General features: G+C 36.8%; 1 protein-coding gene and 1 long non-coding RNA gene across 7 annotated transcripts in view; one reads left to right on the top strand and one right to left on the bottom strand.

The window, feature by feature from the left end:
• The window catches only part of LCLAT1 (lysocardiolipin acyltransferase 1), a 162,812-nt gene that overhangs the window by 100,194 nt on the left and 47,759 nt on the right, over positions 1 to 14,859 (top strand). Inside the window, exons 6-7 of one of the 6 annotated variants that reach the window (XM_032497295.1) lie at positions 6,910 to 7,054; positions 9,422 to 9,482. The exons of 3 other annotated variants lie outside the window; for them this stretch is intronic. In XM_032497295.1, coding sequence (XP_032353186.1) covers positions 6,910 to 7,054; positions 9,422 to 9,449 — 173 coding nt within the window. In that variant the 3' untranslated portion in view covers positions 9,450 to 9,482. Of the gene's footprint in view, positions 1 to 6,909; positions 7,055 to 8,344; positions 8,769 to 9,421; positions 9,483 to 14,859 lie in introns of those variants that run through there. 2 more of the 6 variants (XM_032497296.1, XM_014557946.2) reach the window with 2 other exon arrangements.
• LOC116668927 overlaps positions 1 to 14,859 on the bottom strand; it is a 121,776-nt gene that overhangs the window by 61,786 nt on the left and 45,131 nt on the right. The gene's annotated exons all lie outside the window — the stretch shown is intronic.

The following is a 14,859-nucleotide window of genomic DNA, read 5'->3' on the forward strand; positions in this document are numbered from 1 at the left end:
GTTGAGACTATTTTAGTGGATAAGGATATATCTATAGAGCTCTCTGTTCTGAAATCTGGAAAACATTTTAGCAGCAAGCTGATTTATAACTTTGGGGAACATGTATTACTTAGTCATCATTCAGAGTACTAGTCAACAACCACAGCATGTAATTTTTCATGCCAGAATTGGCAACTGGTTACACACCCTACTCCCCACCATATCAGTAAAAAAAAGAAAGAAACACAGTCAGTTGACTCCATTTGCTTCAGCTAAAAAAACAGTTAGATGATTCTGTTTACTTCAGTTAGAAAAGCAGAACAGGACCTGTACACTGTAGTAGCAACAGAAACAAATATGATGATGATAATTATAGTAGTTAACAGCAACTAACATTTATTGAGCATTTACTAAGTACCAGGCATTATGCTATGTGTTCTGTATGCATAAGATCAGTTAATCCTCACAATGACCGCACATGGCCACGTTACCAGTAGTTAACTTGCAGGGCAGAACTGAAGCAGACATTGAGGTGAAGAAGCTTAAAGTATTGGAGTGCTGTTTGTCTGACTGAATAGCCTGTGTTCTTTCTACTGTAATTTGATACCTCTTATATGAGATTTTAGTTAGAGCACCTTTGTAATAGTAGTGAGCTGGATGGTTTTCTTCAGGGAAGATTTTAAAAAAGAAAAAAGAGGCTAAACAGCCAGATCAGAGGGATAGTGGTCGGTCGCAAGGGAGGTGGTTCTGAGGCTGCCTCAGATGACAGGGGAGGCCGGCACAGCCTGGGTAGGGGTGAGGGGTGTCAAGTGAACAGAAGGAGAAACAGTGTCATCAAGAATCAGAGGTGAAGAGGATCTTAGACCATCCTCTGGTCAGAGAAAAAGAATGTTTGAGAAAGGAAATCTAAGAGTCAGAAAGGGCCCAGCACAACTTTCTGATCTTTAAACCCCTGAGACCTGCTTTTGTTAATCAACTATGTGAAAAACAAGCTTGCTGTTAAAACAAATGACCATGATAAATAAACACTCCAATGGAATCTGGAGACCACATATTAAAACCAATTACTATTAGGTAACATCTTTACGGCTCACTCACGTGTTTGCTGTTGCTGGCATCTAATAATAGCACAAATTCAGCCAAATCAGAAGTTCAAGACATCCAGAAATTAAGGATAAGTCTTACCAGGAAGCACTGAATAAGAGAAAATGCACTACAAGGAAAGTCATTTCTGTGCCTATGTTTAGAATATATTTCACCAAGATTAAGAATATTTTCTTTTGTCTGAAAAGATGAGCATAGTGCCTACCATCATCTTCCCAGAGTTTTATATATTACACTGACCAATATCTGTCATGGATGATTTATTTCATATGTACCCCTAATCACAGGACATTTCAATATATGATTATGTAACTTTTTTTGGTACTAGATTAACACAAACCCAAAATGAAGTTGTTAACTTAGAGAAAGGAAGCTTTTACATGAGAAAGTTTTTTTTAAAGTTATAATAAATTTGTCACAATTTTAAACTTTTAATGTACCAAAATTTAGTTATATTTATTATCTCTGCTGCTATATTATTTTTAACAATAGTAACTTTATTCTTCTTTGCTTTTAAACAAGTAATAATTTGGTCTGACCATTTGGTTTTCTTACATGTTTTGTTAAGTCAATAACTGAGTTGTAACCATGCAATAATTACCTTCACCATTAGGCGGCACACGTGTGCACATTAAGACAACATGAAATTAGGTTAAAGTAGTTGGGAGTGAGGGATAAAACCTCCATATTTGTTTGAATATGGCCTTGCCTTCAAGAAGTTTACAATCTTCATGGATAGATAATAGTACACAAGGAAAAATGTAAAAAAATTATATGGCAGTATAATTACACACTAAGTTTCATGGTATATAGTACAAAATATTATGCTGAATTACATTACACAATTACAGATGTATTTAGTAAGGAGAGATCATGTAGTGCTGAAATACTCAGGTAAGGCTTCTTTAAGAAGCTGAATTTCCCTTGGACCTTAGAGACTATGTGAGATTTCTATAGGCAGAAAAAGTAAGGGTAGGGTGAGGACAGGAAAGGAGGAGTACTAGAAAGGGCACAGAGTTTGGGCCAGTGTGGCACTGAGTGGTCAGCTAGGCAAAACCAGTCTTACTGCGCTGAAGACCTGTTTTATAGAGTAACAGACAATATTTGAGAAGGTTGTATGGAGCCATTATTGTTGCAGAACTTAATTCTTGCCCCCAAATAGTCATGTTTTCATTTTTTCCATTTCTAGATCAAGTCACTTAAGCAAACAGCTCATGTGTTAAGACTCTAACACATATGGATATGTTTAAGTTTGGGGTTTGAAATAAAATGTTTTTGAATTCAAAGTAAAACAATCCATATTTTAGTCCATATTTAGCTCATATGCCTAAATTCTAAATATGAAGGAATGAAGGATACTATCTTTCCACTAATCTAGGGGATATAGGGTTAATCATTAAAAAAACAAGTGAAATCCCACTAGGTAATTTGGATCAGCACACCTGAATAAAACTCTTCAGTCTGTATTCAGGGAGAGAAAATCACTAACTTAACACCCAGAGTACATATGTACTATCTGATAGTCCTGTGTTTGGCTCCCTAACTCGGTCTATAGTAGTTCTCGTTTGTTCTGAGCGAGCCAGTGGTTTCCTGGGAAGTAAGAGCAGTGTACTGATTCTAGAGAGGTCAGTCTGCAGTGGTGTTGTAGACCATTTTCATGTCTTGGACTTCTTGCTTAGTACACAGCCATCTACTGGTAATCCAGTCTGTTCTTGTCTGAAGTGGCTGTATATAGTGGGGGACTAAAGACGGCCAGCAGGAGCCATCACTCTCTGTGGCTCATGTTGCATTTTTCTCAGTTGGTAAGCCTCCCCCAGGACTGCATTTTGATGACTCTTCCTAACAAACAGCATGTTCCAGGAGGCCAGGAAGAAAGGCAGAAGTGGAACACTGGGTGCGTTATGTGCCATGCACTCTGCCCTTCTCGTGTGACTTTTTATTACTGGAAACTATTTATAAAATGGGGTAAGACCTTTCCCTCACGTTAAAAAATGTAATTGTAAAGTAAATCTTTGACATTTACTAGAATATTTTTCTGAGACCTTTTGTGTTTCCCCAGATTTGCAGGTATCTTTGTAGTCTAGCAATTGACTCTTTAGAGGCCAGTTAGACCCTTACAAAGAATAAAGCTTTTATCTATTGATGGTGATGAATAAAATACAACAAAATCTATAGGAAATCTGGGTGCTGATCAGTGAGAAAGCACACAGATCAACTAAGTGACTTGGTCCTAACACATCATGAAGCAGAAATGATTCAAATTTGCCTAGCAAAATTATATATAACCACATGTTAAAGACCTTTGGAGTCACTCACGTCAAATCTTTAAATGCTTTAGATCATAAATGGCATTACATTGTTTTCTTTGTTCATTTTAGTTTTCTCTTTCTTTCTCATAGCAAAATATCTGAGATGCTCACTTAGGACAGCTCATGTCGTTGTGTTTAATGAAGAAAGTCATTACGGCCTTAATGAAAAACGATGGAACCCCTATGTTCTGTCCATAAAAACAACCATCCAACATTTATCAAGTACCTGCCATATTCCAGGCACTGAGCTGTTCAGTGTTGCTGCCCATGCAGCAGAATGACCCAGGCAGCTTTTAAAAACACAGATACCGGGTCCAGGCTCACACCTGCTGAATCAGTGTCTGGTGGTGGGCTCCTGGGATCATAGCCACCCTACTAGCCACTTTCTTGCAGATCACTTAATTCTCCTAACTGCACCAGGTGATGGTTTGCCCTGAGCTACACCCGAGGAGACTGGCTCACATTACTAGATGGCCCAGAGTTACATAGCTGCTGAGTGGAGGTACCATAGTCTAAACTCAGGTCTTTTTGATGCCAAAGCCCATGTTCTTTCCACTATGCAATAAGTTAACAGTTTTTCTATTCCAGATGGTACAAAAGTGCCATCTTTGTAGATTTTTTTTTTCCTCTCTCTTACTTAGATTTCTCTCTGGTATCCTTGGCTGTACTGTGTGTTTTGTTTAAATGAAAAAATACATCAAAGATTTCCTTTTTGTAAGCACCTCTTTAATTTTTCTAGTTGCTATATTTACCAGCTCCTCCTCCATTTTCTCTAATCCTTAAAATAAAGCAAAACAAAAATGACACTCAAAATATCTGTCCTTTCAAACTATGGTTCTTTTTTTTTTTTTGCCACTGACTCTCAAAACGTCCTGACAACTTGATTTTCTCAATACTAGCTCACTTCCTATAAAAACAGGGATGCGTATTTTTATTGTAAAAACAGAATATATTTATTGCAAAAAAATTAGAAAATTAATTATAAAGAAGAAAACGGCACCCATAGTCTGGTCAGTCATTTCCCAGAAATATCCAGTGCCTTTTGACATATAGTCTTCCTGTGTTTTCCCATGTTTTTATACAGATCAAACAAAATTTGGGTCAAATCCTATTTTGTAAGGATTTTTTAAAACTTAGTATAATGTACATTTTTTCTCACTGCCTTTACATAGTTTTTTATAATATGATGTTAATGTATGCATGGTATTCCATCAGATAGAGGTACTACTATTTATTTGATGTTATTCAAAATTAAAATTGTTTTCCGTTTCCCACTTTTATAAATAATGCCAAAGTATGTGAAAATCTCTAGTTGTTTCCTTAGGATATGTTTTCAAATCTAATTACTGAACTGAGGGTATATTTTTTTTAAAGGTTTTTAAAAAATGTTAGTCTTATGCTCTGCCCCCTTTCAGTGGGTCACCAGATTCTATCAATATTGCCTTGGAAGCATCTCTTAGAGAAACTCCCTGCATTTCTACAGTGGCCCCATTTGATGGGATCCCGTTACTTCTCCTTTTCATTCTTCCTGGCTTCCTGACTGGTCTGCCTCTAATTTCTTCTTTGTTAATCCATACAGCACACAGCTAACAGTTGGTCTTCATAAAGTACCACTCTAAAATAGTTATGTATGTTTATTTGTTCAGAAAATGTCTCTTAGGCGCATACGTTGTTTGACTTCCTGAGACATTATGACACACCCCATTCCCTTGAGTATCATCAGGTTTAGGAAACATTAAAATGCATTATCTTAGAGATGAACAGACAGTAACTTAAGGACATAAAGAAAGGAGAGTCTTCCTTAAAGTGACACTGGAGAAGTGGCACGTGAGCTGAGAATTAAACAATAATTAGGCATTTTCCAGAGAGGAAAGACATTTAAAATATTTGCATTACTTCCATATTCCTTGGTCAAGATTTTTTATAATATGGTTCCAATCTGCTTTTAAAATTTTACCACTCATTCATGCAGTGTGAGCCAACCTATTTGAATTAATGAACTATTCCTGACTTGTGCCTTATGCTTTTAGAATTTTGCCTCTAGTTATATCTGTCCAGCCTAAAACCTGCAAGGCTTTGCTCTTTTCTTTAACCTCCAAATGCAATTCTTCCTTTAATGATCTTCTAAGAGTCCATTCTCATTTCCCCCAGCTGGCAGTCATCTGGACTGAATGTCTTTTTCCTCTCTAATAGGTCTTAGCACAGATCTCATATTAATAGCCACTAATACATTTTACCTCTTAAAAAAGGGGTAAAGGGCAGCAACAGCCATGTCACCCAAACCATTCATGGCAGAAATTTTATTTCTAAATCTAGTGAATACCTTCCCATTCTTACTTTACTTTCCTCTTGGCAACATTTGGGACTGCTGACTCTTCCTGAAATACACTCTCCCCTTGGCTTTTCTTTTTTTTTCCTCTTACTTCTCTGGCCACTTCTCAAGACTCTTACAGATTTCTTCCTTCAGTCTGTTGCTCATAAGGCTCTCCCAGGCTCCTTTCTTCTCTCATTCCATACTTTCTCCCTCGGACACGTCATTTGGGTTGGGGGCCCAAGTGAACGCTCACGACTCCTGAGTCTAAATCCTTAGACCAAAAGCCCTTTCTTAGTTCAGAGCCATACATGTGACCTATGCCACACCTGGAGGTCCTGGGGGTACTTCAGTATGTTCGAAATTGAATTTGTCATTGCCTCCAAGGGCTCATAGTCAGCAGACCATTGCCCAAAGCTTAGTCCCTGTCTGGTCTTGTTTCTTGCTGTAACTCCACACCTTTTCTGTAATTCCACAGCCATGTGGAATATGCTTTTCTCACGCTATTCCTTTTCCTAAACTGTTCTCAGTCATCTGGTAGCTCCTGTTGGTCCTTCAAGATACTTCAAATGCTATTACATTTCAAACAATCTCCTGACAGGTTACTGGGGTTCTCTCTTCTTACTCTCATCATACTCTCTGCATTTGTCTTAATCATTGCTTTCATTTTTCTTTTTTTTTTGGTCCTTCTCTCCCTTGGACTCTGAGCTCCTTAGGGTAGATACTGTGTCCTGTTTGTTTTTATATCTGAGGTCCGAGTGTTACTAATATAGGTACTCAATAATGGTCTGTACAAATTTTTAGGCCCTATTTTCAGCATCTCACACACATATGCACCTCCCATGCTTATTAATGCCCTTGTGATTAGTAATGCCCTCTACCACCTTCAACAGACACTCTGCAGATATTAACCCATACGGACCCTTTCATTGCATCTGAGGTGAGATTTATGGCAGTGCTAGAAGGCCACATGAGGCAGGTACACAGTTGATAATAAAGGCTATCTTAAGATGGTTGCCTTTTTTTTTTTTTTTAATTACTGAAGCATACAAGTTAGACTGATTTTTTTTTTTCAGATTATCTATACTATTAGAAGGGACGTACAGAAGCATGTTGTTTGTAACTTAAATGAACAAGATCTTGGCATTTGACCATGTGAAAGTCAGTATGGAATTGTGGTCCTTAAGTATTTCCCTTGTTTATTAGTGTTTCTGCTCAGAGTTTCCGCTTCTGAGATATTACTGATGAGACCATCATTGCAGCCTTGTGCCTCTCTGTACCTCTTGACTTCAGGAGAAAAATCTTGTTCTGGGGCTATGTACTATTTAACACCGGCCAGCTGGTGTGAAAGGTAGGCCTGAGTGATGAGTGCATGTCTTCTGGCACCATTAATAAAAACAATTCTCAAAGTATATATTCTTCTGTTGGTTAGATTATCATTTTCATAAATGAGTGAAATGTATATACAAGTTGTATTTTACTCATTCAACAGGTTTATCTTTGCCTGAGTGTTGATATGCTGTTATAATGTTTATGTTATTTTCTTAAGAGTAATACAGTGAAAGATGCTGATAACTGTGACACTTACAAAATATTTATTTTAAAATTTAGAATTGTGGAAGCAGCTTTGTAAGTAAAGTTTGTGGAACTGCCTTTGAGTGATAGCTTCCTGTAGACTGTCTACTGACTGTACAGAATATTGTTCCATACATGAAAATGTTCTTTCCGTTTTCCCTCTCAAGGCATAAGTGAGCATTATGAAACCACAGTGAGAACGGTGGTGGCTGTGCCCTCCTGGTGTTAACTCACTGTGCAGTGGTTCAGCACTAAATAAATCTCTTTGTCCTTATCATGTTGTTTTGAAGCAGAGTACGAGTTTGAGTGCATATGCATAATGTATGCAACAATATGCGTTAGCTTCCTGTTCATATGAAAATCAAAATTTATTCTCACCAAAGTTGAGAATCTAACTGCTGTGGCCCCCTTAATCCAGAAATTCATCTGAACGGGAACTTATGCCCACCTTTTCATTTTATATATTACATCCTTTCATCATGGATGTATTATTTTTCTTTTTTGGGTTTGTCCAAAAAAGCTTTAAAGCTTTAACTTGTTTCTGTTTTTGTTTTTTTTTTAGGCAGTGTCCATTTCATTATTTATAAAGGCTGTGCCTTTTCTCTTTTAGCATCAGATATTTTTCTTTATTCAGAATATTTTTTCTCTATTTTTTCCAGTTGTTAGGACATTTTCTCATTTTGATTTTGTTTTGTTTTGTTTTTAAATAAATTGATGTTTGTGCTGAGTATTGCAAAGGTATTGTTAAAACAATACTGAGCTTGCTAGTGTGAGTGTGTGAGTGCTTATGCATGTGCACATGCAAACCAAGTTCATGTGCCTTCACTTTTTAAAACAGATTCTGATCAAAAATCAATCCCACAAGAACATGAAACTAAATGTAGAAATTGTTTACTTATTAATGTTTATTAAGAAATTATTTACTTATTAATTAACATTACTAATTAATGTCTGAATAGCTTTCTAAATGAAAGAATCATTTTCTCCATTTTATTTCACGTAATTATATTTTCTATAATATAAAATGATTATATTTATATGTAATATTGTTTATTTCATAATATAGGCATCCCTGAACTTACCATCTGATTGCTAAGAGCACCCAAACGCACTTTGTTATACAATCTGGACTAAGCCAAACAAGCCCTGGTGCAGTTGTCAGAGCTGGCTTATCTGTACTCTGTGAGGCGTAAGGTGTTGAAAGTATGTTAGTAACCTCCTCATTCACCTGCTTTCTCCTAACAAAGTTATGCGCACGTATTCTCAATGGCTTCCATTCTCTTCTCACCCAAGTATTACATTTGACCACATAGAGTAAATTCCAAGTATTCTCCATCTTATAATATTGACCTGCAGAATCTGTGAGAGCATGCATGTACACACAACATGCCTATTTTAGTGTGTTTATTTTGTGATATTTAGTAACTTAGTACAAAGAATTTTCGTATGTGGTTGAGTTATCTTTTTCACAGGGAATAATAATTAAAAGAGAAATTAAGTATAACCACTCACTTAGATTTATTTCTTCATCTTTGTTTTATAAAGTGCCTTTTCCAGGTATAGTCTCATTTGGAGGTAAAAAACTAACAGTAACCTACAATGCGTTGGATTCTTTTCATTCTAATATTTTACGTGAATAAAAATCGCTGGCATAAATCTTTGAAGAGCAAGTTTCCTGTTAGCGCTCTTCTTGTCTTTGTTGTTCATGTTACCTGCCTGTTTGTGTGACCAAAATAGTTCTCTAACAAATACTTGAGTACTGTTCAGTAAACAACTGCCTGTAATTCCTTGTTAATTTATTATATGTAACACATTTTAAAAGAATCTACAGCACATGGTTACTTGTAGACTTAAACAACTATCCTTTGACACTGTGAGGGCACTACACAACTTTTTAGATGTTAAATATGAGAAATTTGTGTTGAGAGTTGTCTTATCTGTAGGTTAATAGCTGCTTTCTTCGATTTTATCTCCCCAAACTACATTCTTTGGATTAATCTTGCATTGTATAAATGTAGTCTGAAAATAGTTTGGGGTTCCATATGGAAACTTTGAAAGCACTTTTTGAGACTGGGGGACTAAAGTTTAAAAATCCTTTATTCATAGTTTATTTATGATTTACATCTTCCCCATTTCCTCATAGATTTGAAATGGCCTTTCGCAGAAGATGAAGTAAGAAAAACATGGCTTATGTTGCCAGTCAGGTATTAAAGTGTGTGTGTGCATAGGGCTTGAGGGGAAGGCATCGTGTTATTCAGGCTAAGAAAAACTGCTCTAGTCAAACATGAACCTTAGCAGTGACCTTCTTAGAAGTCAAGTCATAAGGAGTCTTCCTATATTTCACTTATTGCGTTAAATTCTCGGTGATTTACAATGGAGAGGAGCTAGTTAATAGCAGTAAAGAAGGTACAAGTCAGTGTCTTTTCTATGCACAGTTATGACTACTCTTTGGTAGCAGATCTGACTGAGTTGGGTTAATCAACACTCGTCAAAGCTGGACAACAAACCATTCCTATTTTTGCAGACTGCTTAGCTATTACTGTTATAAAAGATCTACTACTTGGCCATGATATGCTTCCAGTTAAGAGAGGAACTTCACACTGTTGGTGTGTGTACATGGAAACTACCTTGAACATTCTTTTCTTTGCCAGAGGACTTAGTTGCTTTCATCCAGAATAGAATTTTAACAACCACAATAGGTTCGTAATAGTAATCCAAATGGTTTCCAAATAGTTTATGAATTAATTTTTATTAAAGAAATTATTAATAACCTTTCTGATCAGTAAAAAAAAAATCATTAATATGTTGGTTCCAATACTAATTTCCTTAGTAATTCAAGTAGACTGTGCCACCTCTTATGTTATTAAATCAGTCATAATGAAGGCTTATATTTTAGTACTTTAGGGATGAATATTGGTAAGAACTAAAATTAGGAAAGACTTGATGGGAAACACTGACTTTTGTTTAGACTTGACAAATGAATAGGGTTTATGCAGTGAGAATCATGTTATAAAAAGTTTCTCCTGCATGCATTATCATTAAAATTGTGCTTATTAAAGGTGTTTCTATTTAAATATTATAAAGAAAATATCTTTTTTGTAAGTGCCTATCATCTGAATCTTAGGCCTGCGTTTTATAGTTAATACTGTAAGATCAAGGTATGCTGGTAGCAGCATGAGAATAAAAATTTATGATGAACACCTTTCTGTTATATGGAAAGTTAGTATATGATCAAGTACCACGGAAACAGTATACAATAGCGCAGAAGAGGGTCACAGTGAACTAGCAGAGCAAGGGGAAAGTTCAGAGAACCAGATCTTGATTTAGATTTTGAGGAACAGTAGGATTTGATTTGGTAAAGATATTGGGAGTGTACACTCGGGTTGGAGATCCAGTGGTGGAGACTGGCCTGACTGGAGTCCAGAGTTCATCTTTTTTTAGTGTTAAGTGCTCAAGTTAGAGGGGTAGTCTTAGTTGTCATGAAGCCTCACTTCTAACAAAGTGACAAATAAAAGGAGTCAGAAATAATGGGAGTTGTGAAGGTAGTATTTATGACTTTATAAATATACTCTGGGACTGCTGAGTAAATTGTTCCCTTCTTAGTATTCTAAGAGAGTTGATTATCTTCCTAAGCAGTTTACTACTTGTTCTCAGATAAAATAAGATCCGCTGGCTTTCCATCATCATAGTCATTCCAAAATAGTCTTTTATTTTGAGATTTCTGCATTAACTATGTTCAGTTTAAAGGAATACTCAGTAAAAGTAATTGCTTCTCATGCTTTTTTACATCTCTTTTGCCATGAGTGAGGTTATTTGCAGACTGTGTGATGTCTTATAATAGGAAAAAAGTATGATTCACCCTAATTACAAAGCTGTTTTCTGAGAAAGAATCATTGGAGAAATGTCTTATTTGTGTTTTTACAAATGGTTTTGAGACTTTAAAAAAATCTTGCCTTTTCTGTATACGTATGTAAATGGCCATAATTTTATATTGGCAAACTTTTATTTAGCAGGGGGATTAACTTAGTGCTTGTCACCCCTAGTGACCTACAGAGTTAGCCATAGAACCTAAACCCCACCCACTTCTGCCTTCTACCCCACTCCAACTTTAATAGCTGTGCCTTAAACAATATTTTTTAAATTGGAAACACAGATTTTATATATAATGTCCCTTGATGGTCCCAGATGGTCATTTGACATATATTGGCAAATACTGATTTCATCTAAATCAATCTTTTTCAGCAGTTGTTGGCCTGCTAGTAAGGTTCATTACTCATGGACTCTGATGGATTCATTTTCTAAAACATTAGCAACCTGAAATTTGAGGTGCCAGTAGACTCTTTGGACATAAAGTCTGAGAAGAGTTCTTTGGTTGCAGCAACTAGGATGTATTTGTTGACCTTAGAGAATAGTTTCACAGGCATAGGGGTGCTAGACACCAGATGTGGGTGGAGTGGAGGCTGATGTGGGTGAATGCAGATAGCAAGTTTAGGTGATTTCTGCAGGGAGTTTGCTGATAAAGGAGGGCAGAGAGCTGGAGCAGTCAGTAGAAGGGGAAGCCATGTCAAGGATGACTAGGGGAGTTAAGTATTCCTAAATGCTGAGAAAATTTAATTAATGATGGAGCAGATTTTCTGAGAAATCAGGAGGGGATAGGAACAGAAACAGAGTTAAGGGGATTTCTCATTTTCTAAGGCAGGAAGCAAGACAGGCCTTGAGTATATATTTTGGTTTGGAGAGTAAGGGCTGAGAAAGCAAGGGGTGCTTTGATGAAAGCCTGTTCTGTCTGTCAGGTCAGAGGTTAGATAACACGATGATTGTTGCAGTGAGAGGAGGGGACACAGGTGATTAGTGACAGTTTAGAATAGTTGCTGTGGAAGGTGAGAAAAGGAAGCTGATAGAAACAAATAAAAGCATTGCTGAGCTCTCCAGCCTCATGCTGTAGGCCCAGCCTGACTTCTCATGGTAGCTTTAAGCTCCATCTGAAGTGGAGACATCTTTCACTGGCCTCACTCCTTCCCTGCACCTCCTGCAACGCACTTGTCTCTTCTGCCTTTCACCATGTCTACCTGTTCTTTTATGCCTGCCTCAGATAGATCATTTCCTGGTCTCTTCAGCCTGCAGTGCTGTCATTTCCCCTCCAGTCTCCTGCAACAGCTGAACCACTCTTCAGAATCACATCATTTGCAAATATATTCTACCTTCTCTCCCAGATTGTAGGTTCCTTTGGGGCAAGAATCATGGGTTTGTCAATGTCTCTGATTCTCTCTCTCTCTCTGCATGGGGCAGTGCTGCTTTGTTCAGTAAACAATGAATGAATCAATTAATGAATGGAGCAAATCCACTACAGCCAAATTGTATGAGAGTGGTGGATGGGCTTCTCGAGGAAGGTCAAGTTTGTCAGAATTCTTTAACAGGCTAATAACCCTCAGGCATCAACTTGGAGAATATTATTTTATGTATATATTTAACATCCATTTCACAATAGCAGTAAAATACATTGTATTTGTAGGTGATTACTCTAACTTGGTGGCTAAAGTTACTATTTTTAGTATTTGGCTTATTTGTACTCTCCTCGGCAGTAAGAGGTCTCACCGAGCTCAGTCTCTGTTGTATCCACCTTCGTTCATCATGCAGCTTTTACCTTGGGTTTTCTAACAGTAAGGGTGCTAACAGCATAATGTACCACATACCCAAAGATTAGGCTTCCCTTTAAGTTTCTCACTTAGTAACTTACTGCTATTTTGAAAGAACCAACTTGAGCAACTTATGCTATTGGCCCTGCAAGGTTTGGCTAGGAGGATAATGATGAAAATGACAAAGCAATTGCAAAAAAGTGGCAGTGTTAGACTCAGTAAAGTATGATGGGGCATGCCTGAGAAGTCCTAGCTTTGTGAAGCCTTGATTCCTATTGGCTAGGAGTTCATAACATTTCCATAAATTGAAGCAGATTACCTTTCTCTTACAAAGGTCACCCTCTTTAATGTCACTTCATAATTTTGAATTCAGATCTTTGTATTCTGCTGACCATTTTTTCTACCCTATGAGCCAGTTAATTTTATTTTGTATTCTTACTACTCTTTTTTCTAAGAGGGTAGCAGGTGTTTTTATCTAAAGTGTTGACCCACACAAATTTAAGATAGAGCTAAGTTAGCTAACAGACATAACTAGCCATTTATTGGGTATTAGTATGACATTATTATGGCTTAATAATAAAATTCAGTCTTTAGATCTTAATTTGCATTACAGAATTTTATTTGGCATTATTCATTTGAGGAGCTAAACCAGAAGTTCCTCAGATGCTTCTAATTGCCTCTTTTGCTGTTTGGATATAGAGGTACAAATAGCAGTCATGACTAAAATTCCATTTCTGCAGACTCCAAGATCATAGGCGTCATTGTTGTATTAAAGTGCACTAAAAAGTCGTCTTCTGTGTCACCAGAGTAATAGCAGCATTTCCCATTCGACTGACATCGTCCCTACCCACAGCCCAGAGAATTTTTTCCTTATTTCAGTGATACGTGTCCATCCACTCATATTCAGGTTTCCCCACCACAACCCCAGTGCAGTCTCTGGCAAGACAGTGCTAAAACATCATACTTTCACATTGGGAGAGAGTTGTCAGAACAGATAAAACCCTCAAGTTCTAAATCTGTCTGCTGAAGTTGTCCGTAATAGGCCAGTGGATTATCAAGTGAAGTGGAAAAAAATGCAGAAGAAATAGGAAAAGAACTCTTGCCCCAAAAAGCCATCATTTTTGTGCCAGTTTCTGTCTGTAATGTTAAATTTCCACTCATTGGGTTTTTCAGGCTCTATATATTGGTGTATGTGTGTGTGTGTGTGTGTGTGTGTGTGTGTGTGTATCATATGTGGTGTTTTCTTGGAATAATCACTCAGATTTTAGTTTGTTCTGGTTGTTTTTTTTTTTTTCCTGCTGAAATTATTACACAGGGATATTTGAAATGGGCAAGAAGATGAGAGAAAAAAGATCATTACTAGTTGTGTCCATCTCGTCCATGAAGCTTTCTGATTCTATGAGCTAGAAATAGTCTTTCCTTCCCTAAATTTCTACAGCCAATTAACTATACTTGTATTAAGACAACTCAGTTTTAGCCAGGATACGGAAGCAACCTAAGTATCCATCAGCAGATTAATGCATAAGGAAGATGTGGTATGTATACATATGTGTGCATACAGTGGGATATTACTCAGCCATAAAAGAGTAAAATTTTGCCATTTGCAACAACATGGATGTATCTGGAGGACATTATGCTTAGTGAAATAAGTCAAAGAAAGACAAATACTGTATGTTTTCACTTATATGTGGAATCTAAAAAATAAAATGAATGAATATAACAAAACAGAAACAGACTCATAGATACAGAGAACAAATTAGTGGTTACCAGTGGGGAGGGAGTAAGGATAGAAGAGGTTGGGGGAAGGGGATTAAGAGGTATAACTACTAGGTGTAAAAAGATACAAGAATATATCATACAACACAAGGAATGTAGCCAATATTTTATAATAATTTTAAATGGAGTAAATCTGTAAAAATACTGAATCACTATGTTGTACACTTGA

Source organism: Camelus ferus, chromosome 15 (genome assembly GCF_009834535.1).
Source record: "Camelus ferus isolate YT-003-E chromosome 15, BCGSAC_Cfer_1.0, whole genome shotgun sequence".
NCBI lineage: Eukaryota > Metazoa > Chordata > Mammalia > Artiodactyla > Camelidae > Camelus > Camelus ferus.